Source organism: Ahaetulla prasina, chromosome 7 (genome assembly GCF_028640845.1).
Source record: "Ahaetulla prasina isolate Xishuangbanna chromosome 7, ASM2864084v1, whole genome shotgun sequence".
NCBI lineage: Eukaryota > Metazoa > Chordata > Lepidosauria > Squamata > Colubridae > Ahaetulla > Ahaetulla prasina.
The window spans coordinates 90318637-90340168 of record NC_080545.1 but is presented as its reverse complement, the minus strand read 5'-3'; the positions used below and the strand labels follow the sequence as shown (position 1 = coordinate 90340168).

At 47.1% G+C, this 21532-nt stretch overlaps 1 protein-coding gene across 2 annotated transcripts in view; it reads right to left on the bottom strand.

Moving 5' to 3' along the window:
* BCAT1 (branched chain amino acid transaminase 1) overlaps window positions 1-21532 on the bottom strand; it is an 87745-nt gene that overhangs the window by 17417 nt on the left and 48796 nt on the right. Inside the window, exons 4-7 of one of the 2 annotated variants that reach the window (XM_058189699.1) lie at window positions 16661-16771; window positions 14325-14444; window positions 10003-10166; window positions 8138-8280 (exon numbers count right to left, since the gene is read on the bottom strand). In XM_058189699.1, the coding sequence (XP_058045682.1) occupies window positions 8138-8280; window positions 10003-10166; window positions 14325-14444; window positions 16661-16771 (538 nt within the window). The remainder of the gene's footprint in view (window positions 1-8137; window positions 8281-10002; window positions 10167-14324; window positions 14445-16660; window positions 16772-21532) is intronic. The other variant, XM_058189700.1, reaches the window with a different exon arrangement.

The following is a 21532-nucleotide window of genomic DNA, read 5'->3' as shown; positions in this document are numbered from 1 at the left end:
TAATCCCACTGTCAGGGTTCTAAAGAACACCCCCTCTTGAGATTCCTCAGAGTTCCAATTTATTAGAGATGTCATGTTGGAACAGCTGGAAAACCTCTCCTTTTATACAGTTCTGCTGGAGGCTTCGTCCAATCAACAACGTGCTGATTTCCGCTCAAATATTTAAAGGTACAAACGTTAATACATAACACTCCTCCCCTCCCAGAAAACACTTTGTCTCTATTTACATATTTATTTACATGTTATTTTTCGTCGTAGTCACGCAAATAACCTGGGCGTCTCCTAGTTCTTTCTGACCTGCGCGGTTCAGTTCTGGGTGGTGTTTTGAGCTGGTCGGAGGGGCTGTTTTCTCCTCCCAGCTCTTTCTCTGGGCCATCGGGCTCCGGATTATTGGCCGACTCTTTTTCTTGGCCATCCGGCCTTGGATTAATTTTGGAATTTTCCCTGCTGTTTCCCTCGGGGACCTGATGGCGTCGCTGGAACTCTGGGACCTCAGCTAAGTCTTGCGCCTCCCCCGGGTCATTGTCAGCTGTTGATTCAAAGTGGTATTGGTCATTACCTGTCTCTATTGGTTTGGTTTGGTCAGTTATTCTTTTCCTTAACTGATCTATGTGGCGCCGCCACACTCGGTTGTCTGGTAGCTCTACCACGTACGATTTTGGGCCTGTTATCTTTGTTACTTGTCCCAGCTTCTGCCAACCTAGCAGTTCGAAAGCATGTAAAAATGCAAGTAGAAAAATAGGGACCACCTTGGTGGGAAGCATTCCATGCACCTTTGATGTTTAGTCATGCTGGCCACATGACCACAGAATCGTCATCAGACAGCATTGGCCATTTGGCTTAGAAATGGAGATGAGCACCACCCCCTAGAGTCGGGAACGACTAGCACGTATGTGAAAGGGGAATCTTTACCTTTACCTTGGTTAAAATGGGGTTGGATAGTTTGTGGTTCAATATGTTTTAAGAATCCAGCCATCTAAAGTATTAGACAGTCCTAGTTTTGCATGCTCTGCAAGGCCATTCGGCGCAGGGTGGAAAGGCGCAGAGGGCATGTCGGATGCCTTCCTCTGCCAGGTATTCTTCAAACTGGGCTGCCGTGGTGGGGCCCATTGTCGGACACCAGAGTGTCCGGCAACCCGTGAGTTGCGAATAGGTGGCGCGGGGTTGCGATTACTGCTTGGCCGTGGTGGACTTCATGAGTATGATCTCAACCATTTGGAAAATCGTCCACCACCACTAGGAACGTTTGGCGTGAAAGGGCCAGCAAAGTCAATGTGGATTCTTGACCAGGCCCTTGGGGCTTTTCCCATTCTCTGACTGGGGCTGTTGGGGTAGCGGTCTGGACTCTTGGCAAGCTTGGCATTTCCCTACCCTCTCAGCAATCTCTGCGTCCATGGTGGCCACCATACATAGCTTCTAGCTAACCCCTTCATCCTTACGATGCCTGGGTGACCCTCGTGGAGGAGGTCCAATACCTTGCCCTTAACTTAACAGGAATTATTACACGATCACCCCATAACAGGCACCCCTTGAGCCGAGAGCTCATCTCGTTTCTTAACAAATTCTTTGAACCGTTCGCCCGGCGCAGCGGCCACCCTCTCTGTACCCAACCGGTACAGTCCTTAACACAATGTCGGTATGATGCCGAGCCACTTCCTTGATGTGACTGGGCCAGAGTCAACGAGTCAATAAGGAGGATGGGTGTCCCGGGTGGGGTCTTGATCGCCCCTGGCAGTGGGCATCGGCTCAAGCGTCTGCATGCCCACAGAACCGGTAGCAAAATTCCTCCCTCCCAGAAAACACTTTGTCTCTATTTACATATTTATTTACATGTTATTTTTCGGCGTAGTCACGCAAATAACCTGGGCGTCTCCTAGTTCTTTCTGACCTGCGGTTCAGTTCTGGGTGGTGTTTTGAGCTGGTCGGAGGGCTGTTTTCTCCTCCCAGCTCTTTCTCTGGGCCATCGGGCTCCGGATTATTGGCCGACTCTTTTCTTGGCCATCCGGCCTTGGATTAATTTTGGAATTTTCCCTGCTGTTTCCCTCGGGGACCTGATGGCGTCGCTGGAACTCTGGGACCTCAGCTAAGTCTTGCGCCTCCCCCGGGTCATTGTCAGCTGTGGGTTCAAAGTGGTATTGGTCATTACCTGTCTCTATTGGTTTGGTTTGGTCAGTTATTCGTTTCCTTAACTGATCTATGTGGCGCCTCCACACTCGGTTGTCTGGTAGCTCTACCACGTCGATTTTGGGCCTGTTATCTTTGTTACTTGTCCTGCGACCCAACTCGGGCCGTCCCCATAGTTTCGGGCCCACACCCGGTCGCCTATGCTCATTTCTCTTGTCTTTTCTAGTTCCCCCTTGTAACCCTCGGGTGTGTAATGGGGGTTCAAGCGATCAAGTGGGCACGGAGTTTCCGTCCCATTAGCAATTCGGCTGGGCTTTTCCCAGTGGCTGTGCTTGGGGTTCTGTGCTGCACGGCTAGGAAAAAGTCTATTTTTGTTTGCCAGTCACCTGGCTTGAGCCCGGACAATGCCTCCTTAGCGCTCCGCACGGTACGCTCTGCACGGCCATTCGGCGCAGGGTGGAAAGGCGCAGAGGGCATGTCGGATGCCTTCCTCTGCCAGGTATTCTTCAAACTGGGCTGCCGTGAATTGGGGCCCATTGTCGGACACCAGAGTGTCCGGCAACCCGTGAGTTGCGAATAGGTGGCGCGGGGTTGCGATTACTGCTTGGCCGTGGTGGACTTCATGAGTATGATCTCAACCATTTGGAAAATGCGTCCACCACCACTAGGAACGTTTGGCGTGAAAGGGCCAGCAAAGTCAATGTGGATTCTTGACCAAGGCCCTTGGGGCTTTTCCCATTCTCTGACTGGGGCTGTTGGGGTAGCGGTCTGGACTCTTGGCAAGCTTGGCATTTCCCTACCCTCTCAGCAATCTCTGCGTCCATGGTGGCCACCATACATAGCTTCTAGCTAACCCCTTCATCCTTACGATGCCTGGGTGACCCTCGTGGAGGTCCAATACCTTTCCCTTAACTTATCAGGAATTATTACACGATCACCCCATAACAGGCACCCCTTGAGCCGAGAGCTCATCTCGTTTCTTAACAAATTCTTTGAACCGTTCGCCCGGCGCAGCGGCCACCCTCTCTGTACCCAACCGGTACAGTCCTTAACACAATGTCGGTATGATGCCGAGCCACTTCCTTGATGTGACTGGGCCAGAGTCCAACGAGTCAATAAGGAGGATGGGTGTCCCGGGTGGGGTCTTGATCGCCCCTGGCAGTGGGCATCGGCTCAAGCGTCTGCATGCCCACAGAACCGGTAGTAACAAACAAACAGCTCTGGATTATTGGCCGACTCTTTTCTTGGCCATCCGGCCTTGGATTAATTTTGGAATTTTCCCTGCTGCTTCCCTCGGGGACCTGATGGCGTCGCTGGAACTCTGGGACCTCAGCTAAGTCTTGCGCCTCCCCCGGGTCATTGTCAGCTGTGGATTCAAAGTGGTATTGGTCATTACCTGTCTCTATTGGTTTGGTTTGGTCAGTTATTCGTTTCCTTAACTGATCTATGTGGCGCCGCCACACTCGGTTGTCTGGTAGCTCTACCACGTACGATTTTGGGCCTGTTATCTTTGTTACTTGTCCTGCGACCCAACTCGGGCCGTCCCCATAGTTTCGGGCCCACACCCGGTCGCCTATGCTCATTTCCCTTGTCTTTTCTAGTTCCCCCTTGTAACCCTCGGGTGTGTAATGGGGGTTCAAACGGTCAAGTGGGCACCGGAGTTTCCGTCCCATTAGCAATTCGGCTGGGCTTTTCCCAGTGGCTGTGCTTGGGGTTCTGTGCTGGACGGCTAGGAAAAAGTCTATTTTCGTTTGCCAGTCACCTGGCTGGAGCCTGGACAATGCCTCCTTAGCGCTCCGGACGGAACGCTCTGCAAGGCCATTCGGCGCAGGGTGGAAAGGCGCAGAGGGCATGTCGGATGCCTTCCTCGGCCAGGTCCTCTTCAAAGGGGGCTGCGGTGAAGTGGGCCCCTTTGTCGGACACCAGAGTGTCCGGCAACCCGTGAGTTGCGAATAGGTGGCGCAGGGTTGCGATTACTGCTTCGGCCGTGGTGGACTTCATGAGTATGATCTCCAACCATTTGGAAAATGCGTCCACCACCACTAGGAACGTTTGGCCGTGAAAGGGGCCAGCAAAGTCAATGTGGATTCTTGACCAGGGCCCTTGGGGCTTTTCCCATTCTCTGACAGGGGCTGTTGGGGGTAGCGGTCTGGACTCTTGGCAAGCTTGGCATTTCCCTACCCTCTCAGCAATCTCTGCGTCCATGAGTGGCCACCATACATAGCTTCTAGCTAACCCCTTCATCCTTACGATGCCTGGGTGACCCTCGTGGAGGAGGTCCAATACCTTGCCCCTTAACTTAACAGGAATTATTACACGATCACCCCATAACAGGCACCCCCCTTGAGCCGAGAGCTCATCTCGTTTCTTAACAAATTCTTTGAACCGATCGCGCGGCGCAGGCGGCCAGCCTCCCTCTACCCAACCGGTACAGTCCTTAACACAATGTCGGTATGATGCCGAGCCACTTCCTTGATGTGACTGGGCCAGAGTCAACGAGTCAATAAGGAGGATGGGTGTCCCGGGTGGGGTCTTGATCGCCCCTGGCAGTGGGCATCGGCTCAAGCGTCTGCATGCCCCACTTCTTTCCCGGTCGATGCTGCAGCTTGTACGAATAAGCGGCTAAAATATAGTCCATCGGGTCAAGCGTGGCGAAAGTGCCACAGGCGTTGGCGATCGCCAGCCAGTAATCCTAGTAGCGGTCTGTGGTCAGTCACGATTTCAAAATTCCGCCCAAAGACATACTCATGGAATTTTTGACCCCTGATACAATGGCTAGTGCTTCTTTGTCTAATTGGCTGTAGTTCCTCTCTGGGAGGACATCGTTCTAGAGTAGAACGCTATAGGGGCTTCTGTGCCGTTTGAAGTCTATGGCTGAGTACAGCCCCACCCCATAAGGGGATGCATCGCAAACCAGCACTAGGGGTAGTGAGTCGTGATATTGGATGAGCAGGCTATCACTTGAGAGCAGGTTCTTTACTGCTTCAAAAGCCCTATTTTCTGACTTTCCCCAAGACCAAACAGTATTTTTCCTAAGAGCCTATGCAGCGGTTCCATAGCAGTTGCTTTGTTCTTTAAAAGACCGCGTAAAATTAACCAATCCCAGGAATGCCTGCAGCTCTGCTTTGTTTTTGGGCGCTGGAGCCTTCCTAATTGCCTTAACCTTGCTCTCAGTAGGGTGAATTCCTTTCTTGTCTATCCGGTAGCCCAAGAAATCGACCGATTCGACCCCTATCTGGCATTTATTTGTCTTGACTTTTAGTCCGGCTGTCCGGAAAATGCTCAAGACCTTTCTTAAACGCTCCCCCAATTCCTCCATGTTTTCCCCTGAAATTAGGACATCATCGAAGTAGGGAACTACCCCTGGGAGCCCTTGCAGTAGTCGTTCCATCAGGTTTTGGAACAGCCCTGGTGCCACACTAACCCCAAATTGCAATCGGGTGCACTTGAAGGCCCCCCTGTGCGTCACAATCGTTTGGGCTTCAGCTGTGCGGGCGTCTACTGGCAGTTGTTGGTAGGCTTGGGCCAAGTCTAACTTTGCAAAGACTTGCCCTTGCCCCAAAGAGTGCAATAAGTGTTGCACCACGGGAACCGGTGGCGCTTTTCTGTAAGGCTTTGTTAAGCGTCGCCTTGTAGTCAGCGCAAATTCTAATTGACCCGTCCGGTTTGATGGGGGTGACGATTGGCGTCTCCCACTTTGCGTGATCGACTGGCACCAAAATCCCCTGATTTATGAGCTTGTCCAGCTCCTTATCGATTTTGGTTTTAGGGCAAAGGACTCTCCTCGCCTTAAGCCTAATGGGGGCTACCTGGGGTCTAAGTTGAAGGAAATAGGGGTCCCCTTGTACTTGCCCAGGCAGTCCTTGAAGACATCTTCGAACTCGTTAAAGAGAATGTCTTTCAAATTGCAGTCACTTCTGTAGATGCCAGTCACTCCCATGCCCAGGGCACGAAACCAGTCTAGTCCCAACAGACTGGGCAGAGTTCCTTCGACGATCGTGATGGGCAGGGTCTTCTTGTGAGGGCCGTACTCGACTCGGACGGAGGTGGTCCTCGAACAGGGATCGATTCCCTGGTAGTCGTGGACTCGTAGTCGTTGTGCTTGCAGGTGGCGCTTCGCGACGGACGGCAGCGACTTCGCCAAAGTGTCCCAGGACATGATGGTGATCGCTGATCCCGTGTCCACTTCAAGCCGGCACCGCACTCCCTCTATTTTTGGCCTGGTGAAGATCTTCTTCTCCACTTTGGTCGAGGCGCGGCCTATGACCACCGTTGTTTGGTTGGAATCCGCGCCTTTTTTGTTTGAGCCAATCGCGGGTCGCCTTGCCGATTCCGCGCTCTGATTGGCCGATTTGAATTTTCGGCGGGAAGGTTGGGCCGCTCGACAAACTTGAGCTAGGTGCCCTTTCTTCCCACACCGCCGACATGTCGCATCTTTAAATTTGCAGCGTTGGCGCTGGTGTTGACCCCCGCAGCTTCCGCATTCGTCTCGGTCCCCTTTGTCGCGTTTTTCGGTGCGGCAGACCCCTTCCTCGTCTTCACCGTCGGATTCGGTCTGAACCTCCTCCTGGTGCACCGGGGTTGCCTTCGCGCTCGCCTTTTGTGGAACCGGCTTCTGTAGCGTCTCTGCCGCTTGGGATGACATTTCATGTGCTCTGGCTTCGTCCAGAGCGTTGGCCAGCGTTAGGTTGCTCTTTGCTAGCAGCCGTCGCCGTAAACGGATGTCTTTGACCCCTCGGATGAGTTGCTCGAGGAGCACCTCGTCTAGATCACGGTATCCGCAGTCCTTGGACGCTCTTCTCAGGGCGGCCATGTAATCACCGATAGACTCGCCCTCCATCTGTCTTCGCTCCCCGAATTCAAACCGCCGCACATATTTAGACGGTGTTGGCTCTGCCAGGGCTTCCGCGATGTCAATGACCTCCGGACCGCAGTGGCTTAAGAAATAAGCCCTTTTCGGTTGTCTGGAACTCCGTGCAGTTCGTTGGCTTCTAGAAACTTTCGAAGCGGGTCATATCGTTCCCCATTTCTCCTTAGCCTCGAGATCCCACCTTCGTCGCCAATGTTAAGTTCTGGAAGTAACGAGGCTGGAGACCAGGGTAGTGACAACAGCTCTTTAATATAGGGTGAACCCAGCAACAGGCTGGGGGAAAAACCTATCCTTTTTTACAGTTCTGCTGGAGGCTTCGTCCAGGCGTTGGCCAGCGTTAGGTTGCTCTTTGCTAGCAGCCGTCGCCGTAAGCGGATGTCTTTGACCCCTCGGATGAGTTGCTCGAGAGCACCTCGTCTAGATCACGGTATCCGCGGTCCTTGGGCGCTCTTCTCAGGGCGGCCATGTAATCACCGATGGACTCGCCCTCCATCTGTCTTCGCTCCCAATTCAAACCGCCGCACATATTTAGACGGTGTTGGCTCTGCCAGGGCTTCGCGATGTCAATGACCTCCGGACCGCAGTGGCTTAAGAAATAAGCCCTTTTCGGTTGTCTGGAACTCCGTGCAGTTCGTTGGCTTCTAGGAAACTTTCGAAGCGGGTCATATCGTCCCCATTTCTCCTTAGCCTCGAGATCCCACCTTCGTCGCCAATGTTAAGTTCGGGAAGTAACGAGGCTGGAGACCAGGGTAGTGACAACAGCTCTTTAATATAGGGTGAACCCAGCAACAGGCTGGGGGAAAAACCTCTCCTTTTATACAGTTCTGCTGGAGGCTTCGTCCAATCAGCAACGTGCTGATTTCCCGCTCAAATATTTAAAGGTACAACTGTTAATACATAACAGTATTTATTCATCCGCCCATCTATAATTAACTTGTTAGTAATGGTGAAGGCCTCTGGAACCACACCCAAGAGTTTCTGAGGAGCACTTGGATCTGAGGTTCCAGGTTCCCCACCTCTAACACCTTTGCAAGGTGGAACCATGTGTAGGATGGAGAGCCCAAGAATTTATTTCCAATATGGCAGATAAGGTTAACGGCCAGGAAGTTTCAGGTAGCAGTTCAATCAAGTCGGACCCCATACCTCCATCTTCATTTCGCCAATATAGGAAAAGATTCATCGTCCCGACTTCTGTGATTTGATGGTCATCACCATAAAGCCAGAGGACCTGCTGGCACCCCAATTCCATGGCTTCACGTTGGGCATAAATCGAAGAGCCATAATTCCTTTGGGGCACAGAGCAAAAAAGACCATTTATATGCTTGAGAATATACCTACAAGTGAATTGCCTGCTAATATTTAACTAATACTTCCTAACCCAATACTCCTAGATACAGGCAGGCTGTAACTGGAATAGTTAAGGGAGTTAAGGGAGTCTTTAAACCTAGATTGTCCTCCTAATGTGAATCTGATTATACTCAGATGGATGCTCTTATGTCTGTGGAGATTCTCAGTCATCCAGGTCATAGTTGTCTCAAATGTGCTTTTTGAAAAGGCAACTGGGCTGTTTTTTCCTTGAGGAAGAAGAAGAAAATGTTTCACTTTTCATCAGGGGTGAAATGTTCCCGGTTCGGACCAGATCACCCAATCTGGTAGCGATGGCGGCGGATAGTTCGGAGAACCGGTAGCAAAAATTCCTCCCCTCCCCCAATGCCCAGCTGAGCTGCACAATCATCAGAGGTTGGGTTTTGGAGGTTGGAGCAGAAAAAAATACTTTTAAAAGTAAAAAAAAGCCTCTGATGATTGCGCAGCTCAGCTGGGATCGTCAGAGCCTTTTAAAAGCATTACTTCGACAACATCTTCGGCCAAAGAGGTTGTAGAAAAAATTCTTTTAAAAGAAAAAAAGCCTCTGACGATCAGGCAACTCAGCTGGGATCGTCAGAGCCTTTTAAAAGCATTTTTACAACCTCTTCGGCCAAAGAGTTTGTAGAAAAATTTCTTTTAAAAGGTTCTGATGATCAGGCAACTCAGCTGGGATCATCAGAGCCTTTTAAAAGCATTTTTTACAACCTCTTCGGCCAAAGAGGTTATAGAAAAAAATGCTTTTAAAAGTAAAAAAATAAAGTTGGCCACGCCCACCTAGTCACATTACCACCACCACCACACCAAGCTATGCCCACAGAACCGGTAGTAACAAACAAACAGCTCTGGAAGCTGGGGACAGCAAAAAACATCACTTCCTGTCCAACCGGAAGTTGGCAAACAGGCCATTTCTGGCCTCCGGAGGGCGTCTGGGGGAGTGGGGAAGGCTGTTTTCGCCCTCCCCAGACTCACAGAGCGGCTCTGGAGCCAGGTGAGAGAGAAAAATGGGCCTCCGGAGGCAGGAAACAGCCTACTTCTGGTGGGCCCAGAAGGCCCGAATATCAGCTGGCTGGCACGCACAAGCGCCAGAGCTGAGCACACGTGCCCACTGATATGGCTACGTGTGCCACCTGTGGCACGCTTGCCATAGGTTCGCCATCACGGGTATAGGGTCTCCTGCAGTGGGTTGGACTAGAAGACCTCCAAGGTCCCTTCCAACTCTATTATTCTGTTTAAAAACATCCGAGAAGGCCGTTAATATAATAACACTGCATGGATTTAGCATAGCTTAATTCTGCAACCTCAGAAGGTTCCATGGGTTGAAGTATCTGAAGCTGAGATCACCCACATTGTGTTTAATCAATTGAATTTCACCAAGATTCTCAAACTGAATTCTTCCTATGACTCCACCCACTACTTTGTCTTTGCCTGCCAGTTTTAAGGAGCATATCTCCAGCGCGCACACACACACACACACACACACACACACACACACACACAAAGCTTATATATTCCCAAATGCATTCTCAATGAATTCTCCCAAGCTGCTCAAGGAATTCTGGGAGTTGAAGTTTACAGATTGTAAAGCTGCTATCGCTTGCCCACCCTTGTCTTAAATGAGGATGGCTGCAACAAGGTTCACTTACCCTCCCAATTTGCAGTCTCCCGTCCCACCTTTCCAAGCTCGGACGTATTTTGGATCTGCCCACAAGGAGACGGGGTTGAAGGTCCCACTTGAGAAGTAGGGCCCCACAGGGCTGAGTATCACATAGAGAATGGCCCTTGATGGCTTCTTGACTCCAAGGGATGGCTACGCAGAAGAAAAGAAGACAAATTCATTGCACTTATGGGTTCTTAACTGGTTCTTATATTAATATTCAATAAAACTGAAATGGCATAAAATATGTTTTATAAAATAGTTTTCATAAAATAGTTTTGGTCGCCGCGATGTAAAAAAGATGCTGAGACTCTAGAAAGAATGCAGAGAAGAGCAACAAAGATGATTAGGGGACTGGAGGCTAAAACATATGAAGAACGATTGCAGGAACTGGGTATGTCTAGTTTAATAAAAAGAAGGACCAGGGGAGACATGAGAACAGTGTTCCAATATCTCAGGGGCTGCCACAAAGAAGAGGGAGTCAGGCTGTTCTCCAAAGCACCTGAGGGTACAACAAGAAGCAATGGGTGGAAACTAATCAAAGAGAGAAGCAACCTAGAACTAAGGAGAAATTTCCTGACAGTTAGAACAATTAATAAGTGGAATGACTTGCCTGCAGAAGTTGTGAATGTTCCAACACTGGAAAATTTTAAGAAAATGTTGGATAACTATTTGTCTGAGATGGTGCAGGGTTTCCTGCCTGGGCAGGGGGTTGGACTAGAAGGCCTCCAAGGTCCCTTCCAACTCTGTTGTTATATTATATTATATGAAGAAAAATCTCCCAACATATCCTGTCATCAACAGAACCAATGGGTTAAGGAAGCAAAAAAAAAAAATCCTTTGTTGAATGTATCAGAGCAGAGGCTAAACACAGAAGTGTTGGGCATGCTTCAGGTTCCTTCAATAAGAATTGGGTTTAGTGGCTCAAATACGTCCTTCCAACTTCATGGGTCTCTAAATCTGTGATTTTGCAACCGCAGGCATTGAGTTGTGAGATGGATCTGTCAAATGGCAGTACCGAAAGATATAGCTAGACCTTACGTAAGGATTGCCTTGTTTAGCGACTGTTTATAAAGAGATATGACAGAACCAGAAAAGTAACCAGTCTTCACATTTGTAACTACTGTATCGCAGCAGTCCATAATCACACGATTGCCATTTGCGCATTTCACAGCTGGCTTACAACGAGCAAAGTCAAAAGAGAAGCCAGCAGTGAAATTGCAAGATGTGGTCATGTGATGTCTCCAGAGGTGGGTGGCACATCAGTGGCTTTCAAAAGTTTTTGCTACCGGTTTTGTGGGCGTGGCTTCGTGGGCGTGGCTTAGTGGGTGTGACAGGGAAAGGATACTGTAAAATCTCCATTCCCTCCCCACTCCAGGGGAAGGTTACTGCAAAATCCCCATTTCCTCCCAATCAGCTGGGAGGACTCAGGAGGCAGAGAATAGATGGGGGCACGGCCAGACAGAGGTGGTATTTGCCAGTTCTCCAAACTACTCAAAATTTCCACTACCGGTTCTCCAGAACTGGTCAGAACCTGCTGAAACCCACCTCTGCAGCACATGAATTAACAACTGGTTCGCCCCATCATCAAAAATGTGAGCGTGCGTTTCCAAGCATGTGCGCAACTTAAAAACGCAACTAAATAGGACGGCATAGTGCCCGGGCAAGTGGGCGGGGCACACTCGCAGGTCACAACTACTAGTTTTCCCGAACTGGTCCAAACCGGCTGAATCCCACCCCTGGATGTCTCACTTAATGGCCATGGGTGGAGGGAGAAGTGAGATTATAAATCAACTGCAGTCACACGATGTCTCACCAAACAACCACAGGTTAACGACTGCAGTGGGAGTGAGGTTGTAAGTCCCTTGCAGTCATGTGATGTCTTACTTAACAATCGCATTGTTTAGTGATGGAGATGAGGATCCCAGTTGTGGTTTTAAACTGAGGACTACTTGTACAACACCTGCTTTAGAACATTTCTCCTTGAGGATCTCCTCAAAGGGACACACACAGACTCGTCACTTAAAGCCAATGTCTATACTCAGACAACAGGCTACAACAGTAGAAACGTCTTCTTATGATTTGATAAACTAGCTCAGTTCCCACAACCTGCTCAGTCAAGGGCTGGGTTATTGACAGAATGTTGAATAATAAATGATTCGGTCCCATTTTAGCCCCTTCTATATGCAATGTCAGAACCCAGACATTAAATGTAGGTTGGGACGGGGACCAGTTGCAAAGAGTGTTATGCTTTAAGGTGCAATGAAATGATTGTTTTATACGGAAGGACATCCAGCAAAGGTTTAGCCCTCGTCGCTCATTTGTCCTAATCCACTGACTGCCTCACAGTAGACACAGCCTGTTATGGTTAGGAGAAAAAGGAGGCTAAAATTTCAACGTGTGTAATGAACTGGTAAAAGATTGCCACTAGATGGAACTATTGTCAACCATAACAGTAGCAAATTCTTGGGGTTTTTTTTTCACTTTTGTAAAGATTGCCTAGGAAAAGCAAAGCAATCCGTATTTCTTTTTATTTTCCTTCCTTAGTGTTCCCTAAGGAAAGACTAGATAAATTCCTGTGAAATGAGATCTCCTGAACCCAAAGAAGGGGTCACTCACTGCCACAAGAATCTCAATTCTACTCCAAGCAGAAGAGAAAAAAAATGTTATTCAGTTTAAATAATCTTTGCGCAGGCAGTCCTCGATTTACAACCCCAATTGGGAGCAGAATTTCTGTTGCTAAACAAGCCAGTTATTAAAAGTGAGTCGCACCCAATTTTACGACCTTTCTTGGAGCAATTGTTAAAAAGCACTGCCTTTGTTGAGCAAATCTGGCTTCCCCGCTTGCTATGCTTGTTGGAAGCCAACTGGAGAGTTCACAAATGGCAATTGCATGACCACTATCCTCCAACACACACACACACACACACCGTTACCCTGCAACTGTTATAAACACATCCCAGTTGCCGAGCACCCAAATTTTAATCACGTGGGCATCCTGAAGTGGACATCGATGCAAGGATTGGTCGTAAGTCACTTTTTTCAGTGAGGTTGCAACTTTGGTCACTAAATGAATAGCAATAGCACTTAGACTTATATACTGCTTCACAGGGCTTTTACAGCCCTCTCTAAGTGGTTTACAGAGTCAGCCTATTTGCCCCCAACAATCTGAGTCCTCATTATACCCACCTTGGAAGGATGGAAGGCTGAGTCAACCTTGAGCCTGGTGAGATTCGAACTGCCAAACTGCAGGCAGCCGGCAGTCAGCAGAAGTAGCCTGCAGCACTGCACTCTAATCACTGCGCCACCACGGCTCATATGGTAGAATGGTTGTAAATTGAGGACTACCTGTATTCATTGGCTCCCAGAAAGCAATGAAACAATGGAAAAGTTCACAGAAGATGCCAGGTAAGGCCAGAATGGGGATTGAGAAGGATAAAACGTACAGGACACTGCCCTTACATCCTTGCATCAGATACTGGGACGTGAGCACATAAAAGTGAGATCTTGTGGACATCAGAATGTCAGCACATGGTGGCTAGATTTTGCGCAGCGGTGCTGGGGATTCGTTGGAAACAGGCGATTATTCCATCATAGCTATTTTACCCAATTAATGCAGCAAACCCTTTTGCATTAATCACTTTCTTGCACTTTAAAATTTAACGACTATGGGCCTCACAGTTTAAGGATTGATATTATCAGTGGTGGGATTCAGCCGGTTCAGGCCCGTTCGGGAGAACTGGTTGTTAAATTCCTGGCTGGCCCCACCCCCCTCCTCCCCACCCCTTCCGGGAGTCCCCACATGCCTCGTTTTGGCTCCCAGGTAAGTGCAGGGAGGCCTACTAGGCCCAAAACTAGGCCTACATGCCCCCCACAGCCCGTTTTTGCTCCCAGGGGAATGCAGGAGGATGAGTGCTGCCTGTCACACCCTCTGGCTACGCCCACCATGGCCACACCCACCAAGCTGGTCATTAGGGCAGAGAACTGGTTGTTAAATTATTTGAATCCCACCACTGGGTATTATGTTATAGTTAAGCCATGTTGTGTTTTGTTCGTTTTGTGCAATCAATAGATTGGGTGCCAAATTGTGATTTTTAATATACATGTAATGGTTACTTATTATTTTAGTCTAGTTGTTTTTTTTTAACTGGATGTTTCTTGAGTGTTTTTAACTTGCTCTGGGCTTTGACTGTAATAAGCATTGGCTTGACTCGACATCACTATTTTTGTGTGGTTGTGGTTTGCCATTTGGGTTGTTGAGAAGGAATGAAGGAAAGAAGGAACAAAAAAAAAAGTGTATTTTCTCCCCACCTCTGTCCCAATTAAAGTAGGGCGGATATACAAGCTAGCAGAGGTTGAATAGGGTACCCACTCCTTCTCAACTTCCACCAGTTTCTGGATACACTGCAGAAGTTCTTCTTTGTCAAAACCCTGCAGGTAGAAAGAGAAGGAAGCAACGCTTAGAAACGATCTTGAGATGGAAACACCTGAATGAGAACCTCCGTTTAGGTTGGTTGTTCAAAGGTAGGGCTGTTCCAGGATGTCTACCCATCTGCTATTAGTGTGCAGCAAGCTATAGCACTATAGCTCTTAAAACTATAAAACACACTTTTTTGTCTCCCAAGAGGTGGTGAAAATGTCTGTGCGTCTTATAGACTGAATACTGCTAAAGCTTCACCCACTCACTGGCCGTTTTTGTGGCCTCTGCACACCCCATTTTTGGGCCTTATTTCAGCCTTTTTCAGGCCTTTTTTTGGCCTGTTTTCGGAGCTTTTTCCAGCCCATTTTTGAGGCTTTTTGGCCCATTTTCGAGGCTTTTTGGGCCCTTCTTTTTAAAAACAAAAACAGGCTGAAAAAAGCCTCAAAAACGAGTTGAGAAAAGCCCCCAAAATGGGCTGAAAAACAGCCTCAAAAATTGAGTGAAAAAAGCCTTGAAAACAGGCTGAAAAAAGCCCCCAAAATGGGCCAAAAGAACCCTCAAGAATGGGCTGAGAAAAGCCTCAAAAATGGGCCAAAAAAGCCCTGAAAACAGGCTAAAAAAAGACTAGAAAAGGCCCAGAACAGGCTCAAAAAAGGGCTGAAGATGGGGCACGTAGAGACCAAAAACTTTTTTTGTTGTTGTTTTCCCTCTTCTAAATTTAGGTGCGTCTTATAGTCAGGTGCACCTTATAGTCCGAAAAATATGGTATATACCGCTCCACAGTGCTTTACAGTTCTGTCTAAGCGGTTTACCAAGTCAGCACATTACCCTCAACCATCTGGGTCCTCATTTTACCCACCTCAGAACGATTTAAGGATGAGTCAACCTTGAGACGGTCAGGATCGAACTGCTGGCAGTCAGCAGAGTTAGCCTGAAATACTGCATTCTAACCACTGAGCCACCACGGCTACAGTGCTAAAGAACCTTACGGCTGTAGCCACCCAAGAAATGAGTTTAAGTAGCTTTATCGCAGCTGTGAAACAGGTTTCAAACTGATCGTCACAGAAGGGTGTAGTTGGGAAGTATTTTCCTTCTGGCAATGGTGAGAAAACAGGGGTGGTAGTAGACACTACTTGAAGGTAATTTCAATTATATTCTCACAGATAAAACATGGACTCAGGAATGAAGGGACCAAGGAAGATGTATACACATTCTCCTCTTTCTTCCACAATCACCTTTCCAGCAGTCTGTTGTCTTCAGAGCTTCCTGCATTTCAAGTTAATTCCTAAAGGCAGATGCCACTCAAGTGCTCCCATGGTGCTCTCTGAACTTGCTTGCTTTCTTGAAGACGTTTCATTACCCAAAGTTGGTAACATCATCGGTGCTGTTGATGTTACCTAGTTTGGGTAATGAAACATCTGCAAGAAAACAAGCAAGCTCAGAGAGCACCAAGGACCCCTCATTTCAACCCTGAGCTACAAATATTCTCCTCTAGTGATACTCAAGACTTTCTCCAATAGTGGCTCCCCTTTTTCTTAAAAAAAAAATTAAACTTCTTGAAGGTAAGTGTGGATAAAGGTAAAGGTTCCCCTCGCACATAGGTGCTAGTTGTTCCCGACTCTAGGCGGGGAGGGGTGCTCATCTGTTTCAAAGCCGAAGAGCCAGCGCTGTCCGAAGACGTCTCCGTGATCATGTGGCCGGCATGACTCAATGCCAAAGGTACATAGAACGCTGTTACCTTCCCACCAAAGGTGGTTCCTATTTTTCTACTTGCATTTTTACCTGCTTTCGAACTGCTAGGTTGGCAGAAGCTGGGACAAGTAACAGGAGCTCACCACGTTACGCAGTACTAGGGATTCAAACCGCTGAACTGCCGACCTTTCAATCGACAAGCTCAGCGTCTTAGCCCCTGAGCCACTGCATCAGTGAGTGTGGATAGCAAGGCATCAAAATGATGGAAAGAGATGGAATAAAAAATAGCAATGTCAGCAGTGGCATTTTCCACAATCAAATTAGCACAAAAAAAACCAACCCCTTATCAAGAGAAATTGCAACTGCAACCATCTACATTCTACAACCATTGTAGAAAGTTGTACATTCTACAACTGCAACCATTGTACACCATGGTAGAAAAAGAAATGCCTGATTACAAGGGAACAGGACCAACATCCTCTCATTCCAACCTACTTTAGTCAAAGAACAAACCCAGATGTTTGCATTTACGCACCGGCAAAGTTGCTCGCGCAGCTGACCGTAACATCCTGTCCATGTTGAGTCTTGGTCGGAACAAGCGTATTTTGCCATCTACGCCTCGATATGCCTTCATGCCTTCGAACAGCTAAAGGAAGCAGAAGAGAACAGTTGGGAATGACACCTACACTCTCAGCCCAATGCATGCACCCGTAATTAAAATAAGCAAACTGTTAAAATAAATGCTCATTCTTTCAAAACATTACCGAAATAACTCTGTCTGTTTAAAACAAGTGGAAAGCCCATTGTTTTATTTCGCTTCAAATGACAGGTGGAAAATTTCTATGTGACTCCAGATGCGCTAAATAGAAAAAGAACATTTGGAGGGCAAGAGAACTCATTTGATTTCTAGAGCCGCCCATCTCAGCAAGTGACTCTGGGTGGCTCATGAAATTGAATGGAATATGAACTCAAATGTCATTAAAGCAGCTGCATCTGTTCTAGACATGGGAGCCTCATGGCATTTATGGAAGCAGATGCAGCTGCTTAAATGAGTTGTAGATAGATGCCATTTACTCCTTTCATATTAACATGCATTGCTATACAAGTATTAACTAGCTATCTCATTCTCTTACTCGTGGAAGAACTATTGATCTACGCGTTCTTATAAAGCCACTGGACATCTCAGCACACGGGACTCCCTATCCTAAACTTCCTATTTAATTTCCTGTTAGGATAGTGACTGATTACTTACCTAGCTGTTTAACTTGTCAAATGTTACTTTTAACTGTCAATGGGAAATTTAAAATGAATGTGAACGTGAACCAGATTGATTGAGCTATAACTAAACCACAATAACCCACTAGTGAATGCACTCAAAATGTTTCTACCTAATCTGCTCCAAATCAATCCAGACTTTTGACAAACATTATTGACCAAATCAGACAAAGAAGTGAAAAATTAGTGGTTCCATCTTGTGGATATCTAGACTCTTCTCCACACGATCATTTTGAGTGTTCACATATCTTAACATTAACATTTTTCCCTAGGTTGCAATGGAATGGATACCTACAGCTCAGTATACTTAGAACCAGTGGTGAAATCTGAACCAGTTTACTACTGGTTCGCTAGCTGCGTATGTGTGCTACGTGCGCACATGCGCAGTGCACGCCACGCACCAAATGTGAAGTGTGTGCGCGCACACAGTACACACCAAAAAGAGGCATGGGGTAAGTAGAACAGCGCGCCGGGGCAGGTGATCAGCTGGGGCGTGCGATCTTTTTTTTACTTTTAAAAGCATTTTTTTCACAAACTATTCGGCCGAATTGGTTGTAAAAAATGCTTTTAAAAATAGAAGAAAGGCTCTGATGATCGTGTGGCTCAGCTGTGATTGTCAGAGCCTTTTTTTTACCTTTTAAAAGTATTTTTTACAACCTATTCGGGCAAATAGATTGTAAAAAAATGCTTTTAAAAGTAAAAAAGGCTCTGATGATCGTACGCCTCAGCTGTGATCGTCAGAGCCTTTTTTTACCTTTCAAAAGCATTTTTTTTTAAAAAAGCGGCAAGTGAGCAAGCGGGCAACTGGGTGATTGGATGGGCATGGGCGAGGGGGGGATTTTTGCTACGGGTTCTCTGAACCACCCGCCACCATCATTGGCCGATTGCCCGATCCAGTCTGAACCGGGAGTATTTCACCCCTGCTTAGAACTATAACTTTTGCTTATTTAAAGAGCCATGGTGGCGCAGTGGTTAGAATGGAGTATTGCAGCCTACTTCTGCCGCCTACTGTCTGCCTGCAATTTGGCAGTTTGAATCTCACCAGGCTCAAGGTTGACTCAGCCTTTCATCCTCCCGTGGTCAGGAAAATGAGGACCCAGATTGTTGTGGGGGCAATATGCTGACTCTGTAAACTGCTTAGAGAGGACTGTAAAGCACTGTGAAGCAGTATATAAGTCTAAGTGCTATTGCTATTGCTAAGGATATCCCCCCTACCATCACACTGTAAAGTTTCTGCCTGTCTTCCAATCAAGTATTGATGCATCACTGATACTATTTGTTCATGTTCTGTTAAAACAAGCCAACTTCATCAAGCTAGCTTTTCTCAGGTTTGTTTCTCTTTTTTTTCCTTTTATTTATTTATTTTTTAAAAAAATATTAGGTTATAAAATAAGATAGCACTGTGAAGCAATATATAAATCTCAGTTGCTATTGCTATTAATTAGGAAATTGCTATTAATTAGGAAACTATTAAAGGCAAAGGTTCTCCTTGCACATTCGTGCTAGTCATTCCCGACTCTAGGGGGCAGTGCTTATCTCTGTTTCAAAGCCGAAGAGCCAGTGCTGTCCGAAGATGTCCATGTGGCTGGCATGACTAGACGCCAGAGGCGCACGGAACGCTGTTACCTTCCCACAAAAGGTGGTCCCTATTTTTCTACTTGCATTTTTACGTGCTTTCAAACTGCTAGGTTAGCAGAAGCTGGGACAAGTAACGGGAACTCACCCCGTTACGCGGCACTAGGGATTCGAACCACTGAACTGCCGACCTTTCGATCGACAAGCTCAGCATCTTACCCACTAAGCCACCGCATCCCTCTAGGAAACTATTAGCATTAGGAAATTGCTAGTGGTTTTAAAACATCTCAGTATTAAAATAATAATAAAATCTTGACCTTGAGTCAGGGGACAAGGGCTATCAGTTTCAAATCTATTCTTGAATTCATGAGAGCCAGAAAATTAATTTACTTGTACATGAAAGTTGGGTTTCTTGTACATGAAAGTTGAGTATCACCTCAAACAGCTGGATTTTCCTAGTGGAAAAAAAAAAGATTTGCTCCTGAGTCTAACTTGATGCCACTGGATCAAATGGCCTTTCTGACTGATTCCTACATAGTTCTCTGGAATTCTATAGCTGCCGGTTCTAGTTGATGGAAGATGCAATCGAACTATTACTAGCTCTTAGTGAAATCTGCTTCGAAGCTTGATGAGCAACAAAACATTAAACTGTTCTTCAAGAAAAATGCATCGGTTGCAGGTCTCTTAGCCTATCCCTGGGCGAATGGGAACTATTTCCAAAACCTATAATGATAAAAACACTATCATTTGGTAGAACTCTGGCTGTAGCTAGGGAAGGCCGCACTTGGAATACTGCATCCAATTTTGGTCACCACAATATATAAAGGATGTTGAGAGTCTGGAAAGAGTGCAGAGAAGAGTAGCAAGGATGATTATGGGCTGGAGGCTAAAACCTACAAAGAACGGTTGCAGGAATTGAGTATGTCTAGTCCAGTGAAAAGAAGGACTGGGGTGACATGATAGCAGTCTTCCGATATTTGAGGGGCTGCCACAAAGAAGAGGGAGTCAGCCTATTTTCCAAAGGATGACAAGGCAATTAAAGAAGGAATGGATGGAAACTAACTAAGGAGAGATCGCACCTAGAACTAAGGAGAAATTTCCTGGCAGTAAGAACAATCAAGCAGTGGAACAGCTTGCCTTCAGAAGTTGTCCGTGCTCCATCACTAGAGGTATTTAAGAAGAGGTTGGATAGCCATTGGCCTAAAACAGGGGTCTCCAACCTTGGTTGCTTTAAGACTTGTGGACTTCAACTCCCAGAGTTCCTCAGCCAGCTTTGAATTCTGGGAATTGAAGTCCACAAGTCTTAAAGCGACCAAGGTTGGAGACCTCTGGTCTAAAATGATATAGCAAGGGGTTGGACTAGAAGACCTCCAAGGTCCTTCCAACTCTGTTCTGTCCTGAAGAAATCACAAGGCAAAAAGAAAAGAAAGCCAAATCACTTCTGTTCCTCTGAGGAGAAAAATTGCATAGGAATACCCATAAAATCATCCCAAATCAAGTTTTTCTCAAAGGAGACTAAGCCAAGGGGAAAAGAAGAATCAATCAATGTGTCCACAGAAAAAGTTTAAAACTCAATCAAATTTCCAATCAAATTTTAATCCCAAAGTTCACCACACCCATATTGAATGCACTAAAAAAACCACCACCTTAGGTTTAGAAATGGGGGTGACAGAGCCAATAATAGGGATTCACTTACAATGTCCAAATTTGTCAATTTCCTTGACTCAAGCTATGCGCCAGGTGACTATTATTCTTAGCTCAATGTAAAGCAAAGCATATCATTCATGGATGAACAAATTGTGGACATTTCTGATGCCTACTGTAAGCCATTGAATTCAATAATTTATTTTTATTTATTCACTTATTTATTCAGTTTAGGCCAGTGATGGCGAACCTTTGATGTCACCGCGTGCCGACCTGCGTGCCGGAAGTGGCACGCAAAACCATATCGTGAGGTATGTGCAGCTCCGCTGGCCTTCACGTGCACAGGACCGCCGATATCTGGAAGAGCAGCGGTCCGTCATGCATGTTCAAGCCAGCACCGACCACCCGGATACCGGCATAGACGGGCGCCTGACAAACAGCTGGCCATCACACATGCGTGCGACGTCAACCCAGAAGTTCAAGTGGAACGCCATTCTTCTGGGTTTTGTTGCTCCCGCGCACGTGACGGCCAGCTGACCGGCGCGCGTGTGATCACAGGAATGCTGAATACGAGCCAGTGAGGCCGTGCATTCTTCGCGGGATGGTTTCCAGCACGTGTGCCATAGGTTTGCCGGCACTGGTTTAGGCAGACTGACTCTGGGCAGCCAATCTACATGTATAAATATCCAAAGCTTGTTTGAAAACTACCAGAGAATCACTCATGACTCAAGGTTTCTCATCAATCCAGAACAAGGGGCTAGGTGTATTGTCCTAGACAATGATTTCTTCTTGGTTGAGGCGGAAGAAGACATGTTCTGGTTCAGTTCTACTAGCAGCACTACCACCGAAGGCCGAAGACCTCACCACTGCAAAGCTACTTCAGTAATACTATTATAACCCCTTTTCCCACAGG